The 24,063-nt window shown below is 39.6% G+C and overlaps 1 protein-coding gene across 3 annotated transcripts in view; it reads left to right on the top strand.

The window, feature by feature from the left end:
* Positions 1-19,300, top strand: part of LOC117248443 (equilibrative nucleoside transporter 1-like) — a 48,610-nt gene extending 29,310 nt beyond the window's left edge. For 2 of the 3 annotated variants that reach the window (XM_033613531.2, XM_033613529.2), the window contains exons 2-13: positions 2,645-2,735; positions 2,929-3,010; positions 4,989-5,167; positions 6,120-6,259; positions 8,559-8,693; positions 10,298-10,395; positions 10,724-10,805; positions 12,671-12,756; positions 12,964-13,072; positions 15,137-15,222; positions 16,499-16,698; positions 17,418-19,300. In XM_033613531.2, coding sequence (XP_033469422.1) covers positions 2,707-2,735; positions 2,929-3,010; positions 4,989-5,167; positions 6,120-6,259; positions 8,559-8,693; positions 10,298-10,395; positions 10,724-10,805; positions 12,671-12,756; positions 12,964-13,072; positions 15,137-15,222; positions 16,499-16,698; positions 17,418-17,529 — 1,338 coding nt within the window. In that variant the 5' untranslated portion in view covers positions 2,645-2,706 and the 3' untranslated portion in view covers positions 17,530-19,300. Of the gene's footprint in view, positions 1-1,917; positions 2,057-2,644; positions 2,736-2,928; positions 3,011-4,988; positions 5,168-6,119; positions 6,260-8,558; positions 8,694-10,297; positions 10,396-10,723; positions 10,806-12,670; positions 12,757-12,963; positions 13,073-15,136; positions 15,223-16,498; positions 16,699-17,417 lie in introns of those variants that run through there. The other variant, XM_033613530.2, reaches the window with a different exon arrangement.
* The last annotated feature ends 4,763 nt before the right edge of the window (positions 19,301-24,063 follow it).

The raw sequence follows: 24,063 nt of genomic DNA, 5'->3' as shown, positions 1-24,063 counted from the left end.
GTCCTCCATAGGCCCAACTCCCAAACCATACAATATTGACCTAAGAAATTAAGACAGGTGATTTACCGATTATTTATTTATTTATTTTTTAAGGACAGCACATGTAAATGACCTTAAACATATCTTGATCATTTTTGAGTTTGAACCTCTTGTTGCCTGTTGGCCGAAATATATCCGTATATCAATGACAGGCTAATATCAGCAGATAGAGTTGCCAATTTATTGTTCGGACACTAGTTTGTATTCACACAGTGTATGCCTGGTCTCATGGTAAATTTCCATGTAAGCAAGCACATGTGGACTTGTTCAACAAATGCAGGCTGTAAGGTTTGAATTTGTCCCATCTGACTTGCCATACAGACTTTTCTCATAGATTATTCCCTCTCAGTGTTGGACTCTGCTCGATCAGTATAGTTTGGATGCATACCACTGAATGGGCTATAGTGTGTGTGTGTGTGTGTGTGTGTGTGTGAGAGAGAGAGACCCTCCTTCATATAGAGCCGTCTCTGTCCTTACTGACAGCGGTCTCATGACCTGCTACACATGGGATTCATCATGTCATGCCTGTCAGCAACAAGATGCAAGAGTGCACTGGTAGAGCTGGGTCAGGTTTTCTGTTGCAGATAGATATTGCTCAATTGTCTGTCTAATTGTAGCTTATTTAAAGGCCCCCCAGTGGAGTTTTCCTGTCAACAAACAAGTTATATTAAGTCTTACTCACCACCACATTGTGTGTGTGTGTGTATCCTTGAGGGCTCACAGATGTGACCAATGCATTTCCTTCCTCATAAAACACTTGCAAATCTGATTTTTGTTAGAAATTTGCAACCTGCATTGTTTACATCCGTGTTTAGTTGTGAGCAGTCTTCTTTTTCTATTATCTTTGTCGACACATTGCTGCACTTGCTGGTGCATTATCACCACCTGTTGATCATAGATATAGTGTGTGTCGCGTCACCTGTGTACGTCCCCATGCATGAGATTAAATGAAACAGAAACCCTGTCATAAAAGCATTTATCCAAAGCAATACTTGCGGTCAAAAACTCTGGCCTTTCTACAACTTTCATCATCCTATGACAATGGGTGGCCAACCCATCAGTGCATTTTGTTGCGAGCTGTTGAGTGTAAGTGCTCATGATTTAAGTATTTACTGAGAACACCTAAACTTTGCCTTGTGTTGTTTAGCTTGATTTGATGCCAGATTTGTTCTGTGTTCTTGAAGGAGGAAATGCCTTAAAAAAAACGATTCTGTTTGGAGAAGGTGTCACAGAGCTATCTGAGCACATGTCTTCCATCAGGTCCCGGGATAAGTTGCTAGCACAGAGGGGAGTGAGGGTGATTGATATGTTAAGGGTGGGGATGTGTGCAGAATAAAACTGAAAGAGAAGTGATGGGAGAAAGTAGGACAAGAAAATATGACTTGCACAATAAAAGCCGGGGGAGCAACAGATCATGTGAAGATAATAATGGTCGAGGCACAGCAGAGGAACAGCGGATGAAATGAAGTGAGAAATTAGTAGGCAGTAGAAGAAATGGAGGGAGAAATTAAGAGGATGTGAGCGTGATAGATTAAAAAATAGGAGAGTGGAACAGATGGGAACGTAAAGGCAAAAGACTCAATGACATTGTGGAACAACATCATTAAAAAAAACAATCATTTATTCTTAGCTGTTACATTTGCTCCTTTTCTGAGCACTTCAGACTTTCACGATTGCTCAATTCTCACAGGAATATTCCACTATTTACTTCAAATGATGAAATATAAATGAAATATAGGAGTTGATGTCTATATGCCAAGGGGCGCCATGCATGCTTGGAATGTAAATGTGAAAGTATGTAGGAAGGGTGGAGGACAAATGGGAGTTTGAGGTAGAAGGAACAGGGAGGGATGGACACTGAGATGCAAAGAGAGGGAGGTCCAATGGGCAGCAGACAGCGGGGTGTCAACCCACTAAACCCCTATTGTATAAAATGAAGCATGCAGAGCTTGTTCGGCCTTTGCTTTGCATCTTACCAGAGGAAAGAGGAGTCTTTTGTTCCTGATTAAACTTTGCTGTAAGTAAGTTTGTAAAAGGTTTTCTTTTAAAGGTTAATGGGGGCAGAAAATTGTCAGGGTTTTCGCATTTACTTTGTAATTTGTTGCACATTTGTGAGGAATGCTGTGCGAGGAGAAGCATGTGTTTCTGACCCATGTGAAGGTTGTCCTGTGAGTTTCACAACTGTTATGCAACTTTACTGTAGAGTGGCAAGTTTTCTTTGAATAATGTTTGCCTGAGCATTTAACCACTCATTGCTCTTGTGGCTGGTTTTTCTTAGACATCAGCACAAAAATTAGGAGGCTGAGTTGCATCTGTCACAAAGTTTGAGGTTTTTTATCACTGGAGCTGGCACACTGCCAAAGGATTTAGAGCTGACTTTACACTAAACCTGACAGTCTTAACTCTAATTGTATTATTCACTGTTCGAATGACATTATGCAGCCCATTATTTAATCGTTATGTTGGTCCAGACGCTGTCGAGCTCATTAGAATATCTAAATATGGAAAGAAGACACATATGGCTGCTGATGATAAAAACGTAGGTGCCTGCCACACTCTAAAAGTTTACCACGTTGGAAACATATTTGTTATCTGTGTATTTCAGACGTGGTGCCACCCTGATCGAACCCTGACTGAGCACGTGCCTCTAACTGCCTAACAAGAAACATGACGGCCATCAACGCACCTCAGGACAAGTAAGAGAAACTCTTCTAAAAGGAGGGAAACTGTGACTTTATTCAACTCTCATAGAGGCCTTTTAGAGTCAATAAACTGCTTTCAGTTTCTGTTTTAGTTACAGTATGTGCCAAACTGAGATTTGGATGAGACCCAGTGAATAAACTGTTTGTTGACTTCTATCATGTGAACGTCCCTTTGTCTCTTTCCCAGATACAAATTAGTATGGATCATTTTCTTCATCCTGGGCTTGGGAACCCTCTTACCGTGGAATTTCTTCATGACGGCAACAATGGTGAGTAGAGCTACATTTGAAGACAATTATGATCTTCTGAATGTGAGAATATTTGCAGCCAAATGCAGTTCATCCTGATATCAGCAGACAGATGCACGTGAGAGGAAGAGCCTTGTTGGTGGTCGTGTGGTCCGTCATTAGTTAATTAAAGGGTTGGGCTCCATTTGGAGGAAGGGTCACCTAACGTGGAGAAAACAAAGATTGTTTGTTTACCTTTTCCTCTACAACCACCTGGTTTCACTCAGGATGGCTGACCTGAGTTCAGCTGAATGGATTACCATGGCAGTGGTAGAGCCTCTCTAATCCCCAGCCATTATTTTTGAGCTTTCAGGGGTTAACTTCTTAAAATGTGGAATTTTACTTCCATTGTTCTTAAGAGTTGATCTGGACCCACCCTTAGGGCATGTTTTTGTTGGAGCTCAGATAGCTTATAGTGTTTATATGTTCTGACAAAGTTGGAATGTCACTGTGATAATGATGTGCTTTAAAGACATGACCAGACATGTGGCTGTGCTATAAACCTGTTTACACCTGGTATTAACATGTGTTTCTGTGATTCGAACACAAGTGGACAGGCAAGGCAAATCGCTGTTCACACCTGTGTCTATCATGCGTCTCCAGCTGACCACTTGTGTTCAGATTTCATTACTGCATATGCCACTTATGCTTGAAGGTCAGTGTGCCCTGTGCACAGTTACATTAGCAGTTGTGTCACTACAGCAGGAGATATCGCTGAATTCAACACGTCTTATTCCATGGGGCAAAATGATGGACTGTCACACAACACTTGGTCCAACTCATTGTAAAAGGGGCACGTTATAGAGCATTAGGTCGCTTTCACCAAAACAACTAGTGTCCTGTGCTGATGATGTAGTCCTTGTTGGGGACGCATTAGCGTTTACGCCACAAAAGATATGTGGTCATATGCGTCCTAGACCACCTCTGCAAGTTGTTTGAGGGCTCATATCTCGATCTAGATCCCAGTTGACCAATAGTCATCATTTAGGGCCATTAGTCGACTAGTCGCCAGGATGTTTATGATATTAATGTGATGATTAAATGATATATTTTGGTGGTTTGAGTTGAAGGTGTGAGAAAGAATAGTATCAGTAACATTGTTAACACTGTGCTACATTACAGAGAAATACAAAACCGTACTAATGAACCTTCATTAATATAGGCCTATATTTTATCTACAAGTGCACGTCACACACTGAGCGAGCTGCCTGTTAATGACGTTGTGGGCTAATGGGCATGTAGCTACTTCCATGTTTCAGATGATACGTCATGTTTGTAGTCGACCAATGAAGATGAGTTTACATATCACCTTGGGTTCGTTCTTCACCTTCTCAAAATGATCCCACACTTTGGATTTCCTGCGACCAATGAAATCTTGCCGACTAATGACATTTCTTCTTTTTGGTCAACCACTCAGATCACAATGCCACTTGGTGGTCGTTTACACTTGTATTTAGTGCCGTCCACTTATGATCAGATCACCCAAGAGCCATGTTAGTAACGGGTATAAACAGACTCTGTGGCCACACTCTATAAATGCAAAAGCTTCTCAGGCAGACTAACATGAAGTGCATCACATTAGCATTTGTAGACAAAATTGAGTAAATTCAGCCACTTTTGGGTTCTGTAATGTAAATTAATTCGTGCATCATTTAATCACTTAACATTTTCCATCTAAGCAACCTTCTACTTCGGCATTGGTTAACATTCACTCAGTTGAAATGGGCCAAAGTAAAAGAAGAAACACCTCTCAGCATTGGGCTTCGGGAAACTACTATTGATAGATAGAAAAAATTACAGAAAATAAAGGTTGTGAAACTATACGGCACTCCTCAAATGATATAATAAGACACAAACTTGTGACTCCATTTTGATTTGATTGTTGTTTATTGTTACAGTTGAGTTTCAAGAACCACTAACCATTGTAATAAATGTGCATTCCTCCATCCTTTCTCTTTAGTACTTCACGAGCAGGCTGAAGGATGCTGATCCCACTGAGCCTGCTCAGGCACAAAATGAGACCATGGAGGGTGGAGATACTCGCAATGTGCTGGAGTCTAAGTTTAACAACGTGATGACACTCTGCGCCATGGTGCCTCTGCTTATTTTCACCTGCCTCAACTCCTTCCTGCACCAGAGGTATCCACCCTGCTCCACACTGACACGCTCACACCAAAACAACCTGACCCTTTAGGTTTATGTAACATGCAGTCTTGTGTCTAGAACGTACATTTCTCCACCTACAGGAAGCACCGAGTAAAAGCCTCAAGGGCAAAATATGTAATTTGATAACTGAAAATAGTAAATTGAAAGGATGAACTCTTTTGAGGCGACACCTTTTACTTTTTCCTCTCTTTCTGCCGACCCTTCTGCTCACCACATGCCACTATAGGTAATATGATCCTGTTATGTGAATGTATGTCTGCACGCCACCAGTATGTTTGCTTTAATTAGAGTCGGATAGAGAGAAATCTGGGGTGGACCCCGACCACGGCTGACTCTTCCCTGCACAAACACACCCAGGAATGCTATTTTATCTTCTCTACTTCCCCCCATCTCCCCTGGCATCTCTCCTCCTCCTCTTTCTCTTGCTATCCCCTGCTTCCTCACTGTACTTACTTTATTCCTGCTGACCTTTTTTTGTCTGTTCTCTTTTTTTTTCTTTCAAAAGTCACACAACTTGTTTCCTTTAGTCGATGAACGAAGAGGCCACTCATTCTGAATCACAACATACAGACGGGCCTCAACTTCCTCAGAAGAGAAATGACGCTCTTACCACCTTAATTGCAAAATGTTTGTTTTTACTTCTGTTTAACAATGAATCATAATCCACCTTCCCTTGTCCCCCTCCCTTCTTTCTACTGTTAGATTTAAAAAATATATCCTGTTATTCTACCGCCGCCCCTTTCCTTTTTTTGAACACTTCTCTATTATGTAATGAATATAAGCGGTTGGATATTTGTTTAACTGAAATTTGAGTCAAAGTGTCCACATTGGGTATGGTTAATGTTCTCGGCTGTAGGCTCAGGCTGGTAGTGTAGAAGCGGACATGACTGAAGTAGTTTTAAATTTCATTTCTCTCTGTTTTCAGGATTCCTCAGAAGCTTCGGATCACTGGCAGCCTGGGGGTCATCCTGGTGGTTTTCCTGTTGACGGCAGTGCTCGTCAAGGTGGACATGGCCCCACTGCCCTTCTTCACCCTCACTATGATCAAAATCATCTGCATCAACTGTGAGTTTCTAAACTCATAACTTGTGGTGATTACAAACGGTTCAGCCATGGATGTGTAAAGAGAACTGTATGCAGTGTTGGAGGCAGGGCCCCGCTCATTCCCATGTTGCTTAGTGGTGCATGAAGCCACTAAGAGCTCTGTTTCCAGGGTAAGAAATTACTCGGACCTACCGCATCACAGGGCTCATAGAGCAGCACACTAGAGACTTACAGTGACCAAGCAGCTAAGTTGAACGCGGATAAAAATGATTTCATCATCATTCTTTTAGATTTTCAGAAAGTTGTCCCACCAAATGGATGAAAACCTGACAGCGAATCAAGTCATTTTGTGGGGGTTGTTACACTGAAAGAAAATATCCACTGATTTACAGAGGACTCTCACTGTTTAAGTTTTTGGGAAAACGCCCGTGGCATCACATGACAGACCGGATAGTTTTAATTTGTCCACTGTGTAAAATGAATAAAACTGGCTTTAAAGCTTGCATGTCTGGACCAGTGACAGCAAATCAGAGTGAAATTAGAGATCACACGACCAATAAAGTGCATTGTGATTTGCTGGAATACACATGGATAATAACAGTATGGAATGACCTCTCAGCTGCTAGCCTGTTACGGAGAGGGAGCATCTTTGCAACGTTGTTACTGGTACTCAAAAAAATGTCAGCGAACAGGCTACATCGCCACTTGAGCAGTGCGTGATGTGAACCTCTTGTTTTTCATTTCAGTGCCCACGTTAACAGCATCTACAATTTGGCGGGTCGATGATGCAACTGATCTGTCGAAAGTCATACTAGAAACATTACACACTTTGTGAAGGGCTCGTTGCACGGGTGGAATAAGGTCTCAGTTAAACACGTAAGATGTCATTCGTCTTCAGAGATCATCTAAGCTGTGCAAAATTAAAATCCTTTTATTTTACATGGCAATATGTTAAGTGAAGACTGTTTAATTTTGCACAAACCCAAATGAGTGTTGCGCTTTATGTTTTCCTGAGACTATATTCCACCCATACAACGAGCCCTTCACAAGGTGCAATATGCACAGAAATCCTGAAGTATCTAAAGAGCACCTGCATGTCATCACCCTACAGACTCAGCAACGTTACAGCTTTCACAACAGTTATGTCTATATTTGTGGAATATATCACATGAATGTTTTTTTAACTCAGCACTTCATTTTTTAGTTTCAAATTAAAAGCCCTCTATCACTCCTCTGAACAAAATCCCTTCATTTGTAAATACAAGGCTTTTATTATGATTTACAATGAAGCACACGCTTCTTATTCTCACCTTTTTCTGTCTAAAATAAATAAGTTATATTAGTAATCAAATGTAAACATGTATAACAGCAACTGTGGTATGTTAAACACAGTTTTAGAAATTTAAATAATAAATAAATCATCAGAATTTCTGGGTAAAAAAGAGTTATTTTCTTTTTTGGCTACAGGGCCAGTAAAAATATGCAAGTGGGGGGGAAAATATTATGTTGAACACTGTTACATCATCCTTCATTAGTCACTGCAGGGAAAGTCTCTATTCTTACTCAGAAAGAAAGCTCAAATCGATAACAAAGTAATCAACAGTCAGTCACAGAACAAAATGCAAATACCTTTTATCCACGCTCATGTCAGAGATTGAACTCACGCAAATGATTAATTCCACATGTTGTAACATCATCTGCATCCACTGTTTTGGGAAAATCCCTTTCAATGGGTGGGTACACACACACACACACACACACACACACACACATTCTCTCCTACCACACTGAGCCTCAGAACACGGTCTGTAATCTCTCTGCGTTTGTTTATTTACAAAGACTCACTGAGCAGCAGGGATAAGCTCACCCACCTCCTTATCCCCGTTGGGCCAGTCCTGACCCCCAGATCCTCCTGAGGAACAGCCCGTCGTGTTTGATTTAGAGAGGAGGACATCATGACCGTGAAGCTTTGATATCAATGTCGACACATTCCTCTTAGTTGACACATTACAAGATGCATTTAATGAAGCCCCAAAGCTGCAGCACAAGAGGTTATAATCCTAAGTGTGATTCAAGTTTGTATGAAACACGTTGTTGGCAACAACTTTATGTAAAGTGAGGTGAAGAAAATAGTTATATAACAGTTATGCAAAACAATTAATTTGCTCCATGTTGTTTTCAGAATGGTGTCATCTCTCTGTTTGTGACAGCATTTCAGTTTTTATGGGCCTGTCTTTTTCTGTAGTTGTGTGTTTTTCTCTTGTGTCACAGTGACTTTGTAAAGCATACTAACTCTTAAACATCCTTGTCTTGTTCCCAGCGTTCGGGGCGATTCTTCAGGGCAGTCTGTTCGGGCTGGCAGGGATCCTGCCTGCCTCTTACACCACTCCTATCATGAGCGGACAGGGGCTGGCTGGCACCTTCGCTGCTTTCTCCATGATCTGCGCACTGGCCAGTATGTCTCACACACACTTTGTCTGTCATTCGACATAAAGATACACAAGAGGTGGACAAAACAACACAGCACATCACAGCACAACACACCTACCAGTGCTGTGCATTAACTCTTTAGGAGGTGTAACTCTGGTGCACAAGTTGAAAGGTTTGTTGCACAAAACTGCACATTCCCTGTCTACTTGCAATAACCTTTCTAGAGACAAGACTTTGCACAGTTTGTAATCCTTGCTTTTAATAAAGAAGCGACAAAAAGATAAACTTTGTAGCTGTGTGAAACACACATTCACACCCAAATATCGCTCCATATTAAATGTGTTACGTGATGAATGTAGTTTTGGTAAAAGGTCAGCCAAGTGTTGGGTCATTAACGATAACTTGTGCTGGCTGCTCTTTGAGTTTGATTTCCCAGACAGAATTATGAACACAGGAAGCTGCTTGGACGCCATTTGGCACTCAGGATCATTTCTTGTCAGATTTCTCTGTGTTGACCAGAAATATTGTTTTTCTTTTCATTACTTACCATTTTTATTTCATTTTCAATTTTGCTTCCACCGCAGTTTAGTTTCATTAAGTTTCCTGAGTGGGTTTTACTTCAGTTTTTATTGTTTAAGAATGTTTAGTTTTCATCGGTTTCTGTATTAGTTTTAGTTTTTTGGTGACTATAATATGGGGAAGTATTTGTCAGAGGCAAGATTTGAGAAGAATCGGTATTACAGTACAAACAACACTTTGTGAAGGCCTTTGACTCACAGTCATGTAGACATCCCTGTAATGATAATAATAATCCCCATAATAATCTTGGTGCTGACTCAGACCTGACAATGCAGGTTAGCAGTTACCAGTTAGATCACATCAAGCTTTGTATCAGTCTCTTACCATACCGTTTCTTTGCTTTGCTTTCCAACTACAGCAAGCTGCAGTGAATTTGACAAAGCTCTTCTTCTCAGTCCATCTGACCATACTAACACTAACTGATGAGGCTGTGAGGGTGAATTATGGGATGTGATGTGAGAATGGTTCACCATTAGTTTGCCATTAGAAATTACAACATACTTTACATGCAGAGACAAGTTTTTTAAAAGCAGCTCGTCCAAGAGTGCTGCAGTGTTGATGTTTGTATTTGCACAGATGATGTTTCCCACAATAAATACTTATAATGTTTAGTTATTGCTTAGACTGCAGGAGTTTTTTTGTCCCAACTGATGGTCATGTTTGAGGCTGTAGCTTGTTCCTTGAAGTCTTCAGATACACTGCAATTTAGAGCTCACATTATTAGTTAATTAATCGATTAGTTGGGCAACAAAAAATACTTTGCAACTATTTTTGATAACCACTTTGTGTTTAGGTTATTTACCAAGGAAAAAAGGCAAACATTTCCTGGTTCCAGCTTCTCATATTAATAAATGAAAATAATCATTAGTTATAGCCAGAGTGAAACGACATAATCCAACAACTGGAGTTTGAAATGTAATTTGAAAAGAGGAATACTGACTGGAAGACATTTTGGAGGACATTTGCCTGAAGCTATGAAAACCTGCTGACTTAAATCAATACTTAGGATAACAACACTAATGATTCTCTGTGTCCCGTCTTGGTCCGAAGGTGGATCGGCCCTGCAGGACAGCGCCTTTGGTTACTTCATCACAGCCTGTGTTGTTATTCTGTTGGCCATCATGTCCTACCTCGCTCTGCCCAGGATGGTAAGATCTCATCTTCGCTAAAACAGACATTGTTTTACAGAGTTTTTTTGTTTTCATCATGAGGTGTTTGTTTAAAACTACTTTCAGATGTATTTGCTCTCAATAACTTTGCACCTTTTTGGACGATGATTTGTAAATGTGCTTAATGCTTTTAGATCATTCCTAAATGAAGTCCAGTCTTTTTATTTGCTATTACTCCAAACTCTACAGTCTGTGATGTTCGATAACACAGCTGATAATTTACAGCACCTCAGGAACATGATGTGCTTCCTGTATCCTTTCTCCTCAGCCCAGTGGAAATGCCTCATTACGTGTTTTTTGTCAACAGGAGTTTTTCCAGTACTACATGGAGAGTAATGGGTCCAGACCCTCTGCTGACGCGGAGAACAAGATGGACTTACTCAATAAAGGTACAAACAGTACAGGGCTGTGTAATTGATCAAATTTTATTTTCAGCCATGATTTTGACTTCCAATTATGAAAACAAGATAATCCAGATCAGTGGTTCCCAACTGGTCCAGCCCTGGGGTCCAAATTTCTCCTTAGTCATTAGTTCGAGGTCCACAGAGTTTAATACAATCAGCGTCATACTTACTTTCGGCCATGTTGTTGAGCTAGTTTAAGGTTTCTGTCAAGTAGCTGTCCGTAAGTCACTCACTTTATAGCAGGAAACAGGACTTTAAAATAAAAGCTTTTTGCTGGAAATGTACTGCACGTAAAAATAAAGTGTGTTTTTACAAACTTGACACACTTGTGAGTCACCTGTGGTCCAATCAGAATGGACCCACGACCCACCGGATGTTAATCACAGATCTGGATAAAAGGGTCATTGCTCCGAATTCTGTTTCACACGATGCTCTTGTTTCGTCGTGTGATAAATAAATCCTGTGCACCTTTTCGCCACAATAAAAGCCCGAACTCACTCTCAGGTAGAGCCCTGCATCAGATCGGGTACCCAGCGGGTGATGGTTTGTCTTTTATTATTTAACTTTAATTCCTGGGTTTGTTTTGTATGAAAATAAGAACATGCGACAGACTGCAGATGTTAGATGATAAATATGCTAAAATAAAATGAGAGTAATTTAATGTTATATGTAATGACTGGTGACTTTGTGTGTCGGCTCTCTTCTGCACCAGCTGGGATATGACAGCTGCTTCAATCAGGTGCGTTACTAACAGGCACGTAAACTGTAGACATGTGCTGCGCATGATTATGAGAATAAGCCAATAATTAGCTTAGTTTCACATGTATGAAATGTCAAAAAATGATCACTGCCTAACCAAGTTATTTGAACTGCACATGGTTATTATAGGATTTGTGGTTTTTGGTTGGGCTGCAGATCTTTTGTCAGCGGGTCGGATCAGATTGCGGAACTGATTGGTCGATTGTGTGGGTGGCAGGTCGGGTGCAGTATTGTACGTCACAGTTCCGGATCAGGAGCGGGTCTTGAAAATCGGACACAATCAGGACTCTGCTCTCAGCCAGACTGTGACATGCTCAGTTCCCCTCAAGCGAAAACACAGGAAAGAGAGCTGGTCAATGACTAATTGTGTTAAATTACTGTGATCTCACTATTGACCACATTAATTGATTATGTAATCAAGCAGCCCTAATACAGTATGCTGACGAGCCTGCTCAGATATTCTTTGAATTACACCCTCAACAAAGATGCAAGTTGGTCAGATAACTTAATAACACCACAGGTTAATGTTACGGCCATCAGTTGTGTGTTTTTTCACCTTTTTCTCGCTTTTTTTTTTTTTTTTGGTGTGTTTGATGGTTTTTAATGATTTTTATCTGCTGAACATTATCAGGTTTCTGTTGTTGGTAATCTTTAGCTGGATGAAAGTTTCATGTCCATCCGAGCTTTGAAAGTGCTTCAACAGTCAGCTCATGTTGTCTATGCAGAAAATTACTATGACTGTTACCTCAGGAAAAAAAGCTATCATTATAATATGACACTATCATAACGGGTCACTTTGTGTCAGACGTGCCATGTGGAGTATTTCTGGTTGCTCTGTTGCCTTAGTGTCTCTCTTTTTACTGCACACTGACCACGGAAGCCAAACCCACTGAAAATATTTGTGTTTTGGCTTCAACTCGACCAGTGTGAGTGTGTGGCGTTAATTACTAGTGTGTGAGAGCGTAATGGGAACCCGATGTTACATAACAATTGAAATCTTGTGTGGACATCCACTCCAATGTGGGAATGATGGTCTTAACTGCGATGTGTCACTTGACCAACGTAATGACAGAGAGCTGTTTGTTTCTCAGACGGTGCGGGAGAGAAGCGGCCAGTGGTGAGTCTGGTGGAGGACGAGGCCAAACCCACCGTGTCTGTGTTAAACATCTTCAAACAGGTGAAGTCACTTTCTCACATTGTGACACATGAACACAAATCAAGTGCTGTATGTGCAGATAAAGAGGCAGCAAACCTCTGCTGTGAGCCAGAGATAACCAGTGTCATTCTGGTGACCTCTTTGTGCATTTTCCATCCTCTACCTGTATGACAGATATTATACTGGTTACATAATATTGATTATGTTCATCTTGTGTTATCTAATCAGATCTGGGTGATGGCTCTGTCAGTGTGCTTCATCTTCACCGTCACCATTGGAACATTCCCAGCCGTAACAGTGGAGGTCAAGTCAACAGTAGCAGATGGAGGCGCCTGGGGTGAGTCTCATTTCTGACAGTGCATACACTGTTCAAGCAGCTGGGGAGCCAATAACTTTGATGATGTGACATCTGAAAGAGGAATGGCTGCCAAATTATGTCCGTGTTTAAAGCTTTGTTCCTAAAACTTGTTTGTTTTTATTTCATTTCCCATCAAGAGGATGGGAAAATTTTAACCCCTGACATCAGACCGCAAGATTGGGTGCTTCACAGGGCAGGAATATCTTCCTATTTCAAAAGACACAGTTCAAACTTATTCACATAATTTTCCTATTTATTTCTGTTCCTGATGCTGAATATTGTACCATCTCTTCTACTGTTGCTGTCACTGCAGATCTGTGTAGTTTAAATTGAAAATGCAAAATACAACGCTCTATTTATGAACATGAGAGCAGCCAGTAGAAAAACTGAAGTTAGTGTTAGTATCAAGAATCAGGGTACCCACACATTTTTAAAAACGGTACAAAACGCTCCCACATCCAAACGACTAACGGAGCGGGTGCTGGACCAGTCTGACGAAAGGCCGTGTGCCTCAAAACGTCACTCTGCGTTAAAATCCTTCTAAACGGGAGCTACTTGGTGTGCGGACTTTTTTGTTTTTACTTTCCCAGACAATTTTATCAATGAACTTTTCCATAATATTTTGCTCCATTAATGTGACTATAGTTTAGCAGATTTAAATAGGTAGGCCTGTATAGCCAACAGGGTGCAGTAATGAGGCTCTCACTCCAGGGTGCTTTGCCCTAGTACTACAGCAAAACTTTGACATAGAATATAGTGTCATAACATTATCTGGCCGAGCAATGGCAGGCGTGAAATATCTGCCGACACTGGAAATCTGTTGAGAGGCCTTTTGGCTGTCTTGATAACTTCTTCCCTTTAGCATCGCTGACCAGACCCGCTCCCCCATGCTGTCAACATCAAATGCTTTGTTGCAGAGTCTACATCCAGCGTTGCTCAAGTATTCTTCTCCTGAGTCATGCATTATATTTGTTTTTTGAAAGTCAGACATTACTACACACACACTGCTAAAGCATGTGTAGATGAGCAAGCTGCTTGTGCTTGCTAACTTTACTCGCTAGTAGAGTAAAGTGGTAGAGTAGTAGACATTCTGGCTGCTACTAGCTGCATGCACCAACATGCATCATGTGATAATAGTAACATTTCAGCTGTTAGACATCTATTCAGCGCAGTGCAAGATTTAAACTAGTAGCAGAAGGAGTGTATTTTGAGTAAAGTTAGACCTTTTTATGAGATATTAATGAACATGTTTAGAAAAATATCTAAAAAATAAAACACTTCCAAAACATTCTGTTAATTTGAAACAATTTCAGGTTGTCTACAGGTCCTTAAAATGTCTTAAATTTAATGTTACAACAATAAGGCCTTAGAAGTCATTAAATAGTCTTAAAATTTTTGTGAGGTCTTAACTTCTAATTTCTTTTTGTGAAAATGAGTGAAGCTTATCTATGTTACAAATCTTTAAAAAACTGTAGTACTGTCACTTTACTTCAGACTTGCACTTACCTGTTGGCAAAATGTAGATCGCCCTAACTCACTCTGATAACCATATTCCTACATGACTCTTACCTCTGCACAAGACCAGCTATATACTACTTACCTGCAATGCTTACTTGTGATGCTTAAATAAGTACAGTAAAACATGACAGACAAGATCTGTCCTAAATTTGGTTAAAGGGTGTCTTAAATGGGTCTTGAAAAGCTTTAAATTCAACTGTCTGATCCCTGTAGACACCCTGTCTGAAACATTTGCAGCGCTCAGCGTCATTGGGCACAGGAAACTGTTGTCTGCTCGGATTCACACAGCTCGAGTCATGGCAACAAAAGGATTAAAAAACACCAAATTAGTTTGAGATGTTTCGTAATGATGATTTGATTCTTTCTGTGCTGTGACTCTGGAATACATTGTCACTGCTGTGGGTCCAAACAAAAAACCCCCATGAAGGACAAAGCCCGCAGAAGTTAAGGGTTTTTTTGTTAAGCAAAGACATTTGCAGTCTTGTTGTTGTTAACAGCAGTTTGTTTGTTTTGCTCCCTTCTCAGAAACTTACTTCATCCCCGTATCATGTTTCCTCCTCTTCAACTTGATGGACTGGGCTGGCAGGAGTCTGACGGCCGTCTGTATGTGGGTCAGTAATAACACTTAGGACACAAATAACATGTTTTACAGACAGGGCTCGACCTCTCTAACCTTCTCTGGAGGTTTGGGCTTCCTCTGTGGGTTCAGGGCTCGATGACATCACAGGTGGTTGTATTTTACTGTGAAGTTCCCTACAGGTTTAGAGGATCTGTTCAGGTTTCACACCTGTCTGGTAGTTTCAGCAGGACCTACAGTTAGCTGGAGCTTATTTCAAAATGTACCAGTCTGCAGTAATGACAGTGACCAGTGCTTAAACTTCGCTGCCTCATACTTTAACAAATCATTTGAGAAACAGCGCTGTAGTTTATAAATGTGTGTGCCTCACAGAGCCCATTTAAAATGACTGCATCAAAATATTTAGTGTGATCTGCTGTTGTCTGGCGTGCGAATGGCACTGTGGACAACAGACACCCTTGTTGACACTTTAATGGAAGCCTTTGGCTGCATAAAATGTTTACACAGTGATAAATCACTGAGTCATGACGGGGAAAACATCGGCTGCTCAGAGTTTGGGGAGAAAATAAAGGAGACGAGTTTTGTTGCTAAGATCCATTTATTTTGGAAAAAGGCGTGTGTGTGTACGTGTGTGTGTGTGTGTGCGCTGTGTAAAGGAAGTGGTTTTGAGTGTCAGTGAAGGGTGACGGTGTTTTTAAAGGTTTGCTCCCGCTTCTCTCACATGGTCATCTGGAGGAATGAGGCAGTTTGGAGGCTATTGAACTGCTAAGAAACCTTCAGTGCTGCTCCACAGCTGGGCAGCATGTCTGCTGCCTTGATGGCATTTCTTCTCTGCTACAAGCTTTAATCGATTATTTTAGATCCATTGCATCTCCGGCTATATGGTGTTTTATTCACCACATAGTTAGCCATGTCCCATTTGGCTTCAGTGTGAAAGTTTTTTCCTCTGTCAGATGTTTAATTTCCTGCGATCCAGCGGAAATAATCAAATTGAATCAATTCATTCTGTATAAACTGAGTACAGTTTCTTACCCTGGCCTGACCTGCACTGTGAACGCAGCTTCTTGGCATGAGTGCAGATAATAGGAGTCAGCTGCTCCGGGATCACGTAACTTTGTTTCCCGTCATTAGAAGACACAGATCAGAATCCAGACAGTTTCCACTGAGGTGCTTCGTGACTACAGGTCCTTTGATCTGATCTGATGTGCCTTTGAACAAGTGTTTTCCACACCCATAAGTATATTACAGTGTCATTACTGAACCATTTCTGTCTCTGTGGCTGATGTCGCTGCTGTGATCTCTCTCTCCAGCCGGGTAAAGACAGTATTTGGCTTCCTGTCCTGGTGGGCCTGCGGGTCGTCTTCGTCCCCCTCTTCATGCTGTGTAACGTTCAGCCTCGTCACTACCTCCCTGTGCTGTTCGCCCACGACGCCTGGTACATCATCTTCATGATCTTCTTCTCCTTCTCCAACGGATACCTGGCCAGTCTCTGCATGTGCTTCGGACCCAAGTAAGAGCTGCACACACACACAGACCACACACCGTGAGGAAACACTAAGACTGATGAATGTTAACTTGGCAGATGACTCAGTGGAAGCTTCAGGCCTATTTGTTTTCCACAGTTTCATGTCTGTGCATTAAAGGGGAACTCGGGAACAAGTTGTGTAAAAACTTTCTTGGCACACACCCTAATCTCTGAGCTATTGGCTGTGGATTTGCTTTGTGGGTAATGTAGGTGCTGGGCTTTGACAAGAGACGAAAAATGTGTGGAATAAAAAAGACGATATCGCTCTTCTTTCTCTGGTTCTACTGCATCTGTTAACAATTTGTGTTCATGATGGACAAATATTGAGTGCAGAGGCACAGTCTGAATTTGTACTCTGTCAAGTGTTGGTCTGGAGCCTGGAGGAGATTAGCCTAGCTTAGCATAAAGAAAAACATTAGGCTGAGTCTCTTTAAAGCTCAAAATCACTCCTATCAACTCCTTTGTACTCAAATTAAGTCAGTGTTTGTTTTGTTACAGTCGCTCCGATGTAAAGAATAGAGAATTATAATGAGTAAGAATAAGAGTATGAAATGGAAGTGTGTAAATTTAAACCAATAAAAGAAGAGAGAAATGAAAATGTGCATTAAATAAAAATAATGCAATAATGCTTATCTAACACCATTGTGCATAATGTTAAACCACTCCTTCCTAATGAATTTTGTCCCTCTGTTGTCTCTGTACAGGAAGGTGGCACCGCATGAGGCGGAGACGGCAGGGGCCATCATGGCCTTCTTCTTGTCCCTCGGCTTGGCGCTGGGCGCCGCAGTCTCATTTGCCTTCCGGGCCATGATCTAAAACTCCAGTAGACCCTTCAGTAGACTAGACGACCCGGTCCTCCAACACTCTGCCTGTCTTCACCCGTCATGGGAGAACCTCGCTTCTCTACAACAATCTCTGACTGAGCAGAGACAGCACAGAAAACTAGAGGACTTCAGTCTTCTCAGATGTACAGTCGAGACTCGTCTCATCCAGCCGTCTCGGCAACAATATAAGCTGAAACATGTTACTGAATATTTGTTTTCCTCCAAACTGCAGCAGCGCAGTGTCTGAACTCGATGCCATTGATCAAACAGGTTGTTTCTCTGAGATGAATTGAAAGGTGCAGAGTGCAACTGGACGAGCAACTCGAAACCAAAAGTGTTTAAAATCAGTTGTAGTGGACTTCAGAAATTCTTCAAGGCGCATTTTTTCCCCCCAAATATCATAAATTCTGATCCAGGCAGTGTTAATGAAGACGGCCGAACACACCGGAGCTCAGAGCCTCACTTATAAAACGTTCTTTTTCACTAAATGGTACAAAAGAGATGATAAAATGTTAAAATGCAGAGATGTTTTTATGTTATGTAAAATTCTTACACTTAATTTGAAACAGTCACATTGTTTGGAAATCATAAGTTAATGACGGTGTGTAAATAAAGTCTTAACATATTTTTATTAATGAGGCTCTTAGACTCTGGTGTTCAGCTCCTCTATATTAACCACTAAATTTAATCATCAGTTAAATAGACATGTTTTGTTTTTTTAATGACTTGAGTCTGGACTGCTGCAGCTCTTTAACTCTGATCAAACCAAATACGTGACGACAACATGGGAAACTGATGAACTTTTTTTTTTTAAACTCTTTATTGAATTTCAAAGCTTTTCAACAGTCATTAGTGTACAGACAGTGTTAAGTGAAACAGGCGAAACTGATGAACTTTGAAGGGAGGTCACGATCCATCAGATGGCCGATAAATGTGCCGTGTGTAAACCGATTCGCTCCCTCGCCCTGCATTCAGTGTCGACTCTTGGTCACTTTGTAATGTCCTCATGACAAATTGGTAAATTTTCAAATAATGTAAGGACGGACTGAATCCTAAAGACGAGGTTTTAATCAATAATCTGGGCCACTAACCGCAGAATATTTGTTGTCTTAGAGTGGTGTGTGTTTGTAGTTTTAGATGAAGTTGTACCAACGTGGGTCTGTTTGGTTTATCTGAAAATGTCCTTCAGTTTGACTTCAGCAAACAGAAACCGAGGTCTCATTTTCAGCCCACACGTTGAAGTTTTTACAGTTACTGTGTCTTCCTGATAAGCAGATTTTATCACAATGTATTTTTTTGAACGCAGCAAAAAGAAGCAGCTGTCAGGGACACGAAATGTGCCATTTGTGTGTGAGATTAGGAGACTTTTTTTAATCATTGGCTCTGTGGAGCCTGTGACATTTCTCATTTAAACGTGTTCTCGTGGAGGATTAGTTTTATATCACAGGTAGTTTTTAGTATGTTTTTCTTGTTTATGAATGGGGAGGAGATTAATGAAAGGCCCCGGTGCCTGTCAGTGTTAGATTTTTGTGGCCTTTTTTTGTTTTTTAAGTCTGCTTTACACATCATTATTGTTATTATTATTATTGTTATTATTAACACCAGCTGTGCACATCCTAACTACCTGTTTGTTTAAAAGCACAGCGTTGGTCCTGTCTTCTGCACTTTGTGTATTGGTTGGTATGGGAGTCACGGACCATTAAAATGTTACTTATATTTCAGCTTCAAACTGTTCAGTGATGAAATAAAACTGTATTTTTAAGAATCTGCCTCCACCTGCTGGTCATTTGTGGAAACACACTGCTCGACACCTCAGCAGCTGAAATGAAGAAATGTAGCTGAAGTACTTTTTAGTAAAACTGACGATACAAAAAGAGCTTAAATAACTGAATGTACAGTATAACCTGCTGATCTTTCCCTTGTGCTGCATCTGCATGTGACTGAGTGTCGTTCACATGAAAACGCCTCAGTCACAGAAAAATGCAGCCTGTCTTGGCACCTTCTTAGTGACCTTTATGAAACAGTTTAGCTGCTGATTGAGCAACTCTAAACTCTGCTCAGGGAGAGCTCTACTTCTGTTACTGCTCTGAAATGTAAGAATATAAGATTGTGAAACAGATTTCCCATGAAAGTCTAAATGCTTACACATTTCTTTAAACCTCAATAAATAATTGTGCCAAGATGTGTGATGCTTGTGTTTGACAAACAGTGGTATTGATTTGTGCTGCAGATGAAATGTGTTTAGAGATATGACACAAGAGGAATGTGTGTTTATTTAAATACAAGAAAAATGTGTAAGAGAAAAAACTATAAAACTGAAATGTTAAATTGCTTTTGGTCCTTTGGTTCACATTAAAGGTCCAGTGTGTAGGATTTAGGGGGATATATGGGCAGAAATGGAATATAGTAAGTATATATAGTAAGTATATTTTCTTAAGTTTACTGTTGCCTAAAAATACAAATAATTGAGTTGTGGTTACTTTAGAATGAGCAGAGGCCTGCACTACGAAGCAGGATTTGAAGTTAGCGAGGTAACTTAACAGTTAACTAAAAAAAAACCCACCCACATACTGTTAATTAGCTCCCCTTATTATAAAGTTGGTCAGATAGACCTCATCAGTCATTAACTACTTTTCCACTCTTTACTTAAGTAGCAGAAACAGTGTGGTGTTACTCTAAATGTCTTATGTGACATATTCAGAGTGGTTTTGTCATCTTCTGACTAAATAGCAAAATATACTGATGTCACCTATAGCCTGGTGATACCTACACATCATTTGAGTCTTGGCTGATTTTCCATTTTAATGTTACAGATTATTGTTAACATCCAGCACCACTGACATTTTAATGTCGCAGACACTTTCAGTGCTGTTTCATCTCATATGATATGAAGCAGCCTCCTTCATTCATGGATCTGATGATGTCACCAGTTACAGCCCCCACCTCTTTAACATGAATGCACTCATGGCTGGATAGGAAAACCCAGAGTTGACTGAACTAGATGATAACCAGCTTTGTAGTACCGATTATCCAGACAGACAATGTCAGGGTTAATCAAACCAGATAACGAGAAGATATCCTGGGTAAGTTGAACTGGCTTCATAGTACCGGCCTCTGGCCTACATAGGGAGAGGGTCCTTGTCCACGGAGAGGCCATGTTTCTTTAGTAGCCCAGACTGGACAAACTAAACACAAAGCTCTAGACAGGATATTTTCGCCTCGGCCATAGTAACAACAGTAAAACCTGATGATTTTAAAACGTGAAACCTCTTAATTCTGTGGTTTTAGTGGTTTGAATTATGAGGTCAGTCTGTTCTGTAGAGGAATTGTTGACGACATACTATACTATGACGTTTTTTCATGATTTTTGACGACATACTATACTATGACTTTTTTTTGCTATTTTTGACAACATACTATACTATGACATATTTTTATGATTTTTGACAACATACTATACTGTGACATTTTTTCATGATTTTTAAGGACATACTATTCTATGATGGTTTTTTTTGCTATTTTTGACGACGTGCTATACTATGACATATTTTTATGATTTTTGACGACATACTATACTATGACATATTTTTATGATTTTTGACGACATGCCATACTATGACGTTTTTTTCATGATTTTTGACGACATACTATACTATGACATATTTTTATGATTTTTGACGACATGCCATACTATGACGTTTTTCATGATTTTTGACAAAATACTATACTATGACGTTTTTTTCATGATTTTTGACAAAATACTATACTATGACATATTTTTATGATTTTTGACAACATGCCGTACTATGATGTTTTTTCATGATTTTTGACAAAATACTATACTATGACATATTTTTATGATTTTTGACGACATGCCATACTATGACGTTTTTCATGATTTTTGACAAAATACTATACTATGACGTTTTTCATGATTTTTGACGAGATACTATACTATGACGTTTTTGGTGATTTTTGACGACATACTATACTATGACGTTTTGTCATGATTTTTGAAGACATGCTATACTATGACGTTTTTTTATGATCTTTGATGACATACTATACTGACTTTTTTTCGCTATTTTTGACAACATACTATATACTATGACGTTTTTCATGATTGTTGACGACATGACATACTATACTATGACATATTTTTATGATTTTTGACGACATGCTATACTGTGACATTTTTTCATGATTTTTGATGACATGCTATGCTATGACGTTTTTTTTGCTATTTTTGACGACATGCTATACTGTGACATTTTTTCATGATTTTTGATGACATGCTATACTATGACGTTTTTTATGATTTTTGATGCCATACTATACTATGACATATTTTTAGGATTTTTGACGACTATACTGTAGTCTCGCTCACCAGACCTTTCTCAAGAAAAGAAAGGTCTGGCTGCGCCGACTCTCACTTTAAGATTTTATTTCTTTCAGCCAATCACAATCGTTCTTGGCGGTGCCACAGCAACAGTGCGCTTGCAAAAATATTGCCGGGGGGAAACAGGTTTTGGTGTAACACGCCCACAAAAATATCGCCTACAGGACGGGAACCATGGCAGAAAAATGGCTACATCCCCGCAAGATCAAACACTGCAAAAGTTAGTAAAGGACGTGTGTCGACTATGCCAACCGGAGGTGGTAGGGCGTGACTTCAGCGGGTGGCTCGTTCCGCCCAATGAGAGGCTGATCTATGTAGCGAATTTCCCCCCACTCAGACTAACTATACTGTGACATTTTTTCATGATTTTTGATGACATACTGTAGTATGACATTTTTTTTTTCTATTTTTGATGACGTACTTTACTATGAAATATTTTTATGATTTTTGACGACATACTATACTGTGACATTTTTTTCATGATTTTTGACGACATGCTATGCTATGACTTTTTTGCTATTTTTGACGACATACTATACTATGACATATCTTTATGATTTTTGATGACATGCTATACAATGACGTTCATGATTTTTGACAAAATACTACACTATGACGTTTTTCATGATTTTTGACTATACTATGACGTTTTTTGGGGATTTTTGACGGCATACTATACTATGACGTTTTTTGGGGATTTTTGATGACATACTATACTATGACATATTTTTTCTGATTTTTGATGACATACTATACCTTGACATTTTTTCATGATTTTTGATGACATGCTATACTATGACGGGTTTTTTTGTATTTTTGATGACATACTATACTATGACATATTTTTTCTGATTTTTGATGACATACTATACCTTGACATTTTTTCATGATTTTTGATGACATGCTATACTATGACGTTTTTTTTGGTATTTTTGACGACATACTATGACATTTTTTTCATGATTTTTGACGACACACTATACTATGACATATTTTTATGATTTTTGATGACATACTATACTTTGACATTTTTTCATGATTTTTGACGACATACTATACTGTAATGTTTTTTCATGATTTTTGACGACACATGATGCTATGACATTTTTTTCATAATTTTTGACGACATACTATACTGTCATTTTTTTCATGATTTTTGACGAGATACTATACTATGACCTTTTTTTTGCCATTTATGACGAGACACTTTACTATGACGTTTTTCATGATTTGACGCCATACTATACTGACATTTTTTCATGATTTCTGACGACATACTATACTATACTATGACCTTTTTTTGCTATTTTTGATGACATACTATACTATGAAATATTTTTAGGATTGTTGACGCCATACTATACTATGACATTTTTTTCATTTTTGATGACATACTATACTATGACGTTTTTTTCATGATTTTTGACAACATATATACTGTGACATTTTTTCATAATTTGACGACATACTGTACTATGATGTTTTTTAGTGATTTCTGACGACATACTATACTATGATGTTTTTTCATGATTTTTGACGACAAACTGTACTATGACATTTTTTCGTGAGTTTTGATGACATACAATAAAATTACAGCTGGTTGTGATCCGCAATCTCACAAGACACAACTTAATCCTTAATTATGTTGTTGTAAGCTACTGTCATTACCTGCATCTCTCTCTCTCTCTCTCTCTCTCTCTCTCTGTCTCATTGTGTCATACGGATTACTGTTAATTTATTATGCTGATCTGTCCTGTATGACATCTATTGCACTTCTGTCCGTCCTGGAAGAGGGATCCCTCCTCAGTTGCTCTTCCTGAGGTTTCTACCGTTTTTTTTTACCCGTTAAAGGGGTTTTTTGGGGAGTTTTTCCTTATCCGCTGCGAGGGTCATAAGGACAGAGGGATGTCGTATGCTGTAAAGCCCTGTGAGGCAAATTGTGATTTGTAATATTGGGCTTTATAAATAAAATTGAATTGAATTGAAAGTGAATCCTACAAACTGCTCCTTTAAAACAATTGTGATGCGTTGTTAGATAAAGTGCTTTTGATGTGTGCAGTAGACAAAATTTGTTTGGAGACATGACACGTGGATCGTGATAATATGCAAAAAAAAAAAAGTGCAAGT

This window comes from Epinephelus lanceolatus, chromosome 17, assembly GCF_041903045.1.
Source record: "Epinephelus lanceolatus isolate andai-2023 chromosome 17, ASM4190304v1, whole genome shotgun sequence".
Taxonomy (NCBI): Eukaryota; Metazoa; Chordata; class Actinopteri; order Perciformes; family Serranidae; genus Epinephelus; species Epinephelus lanceolatus.
This window is presented reverse-complemented; position numbering and strand designations above follow the sequence as displayed.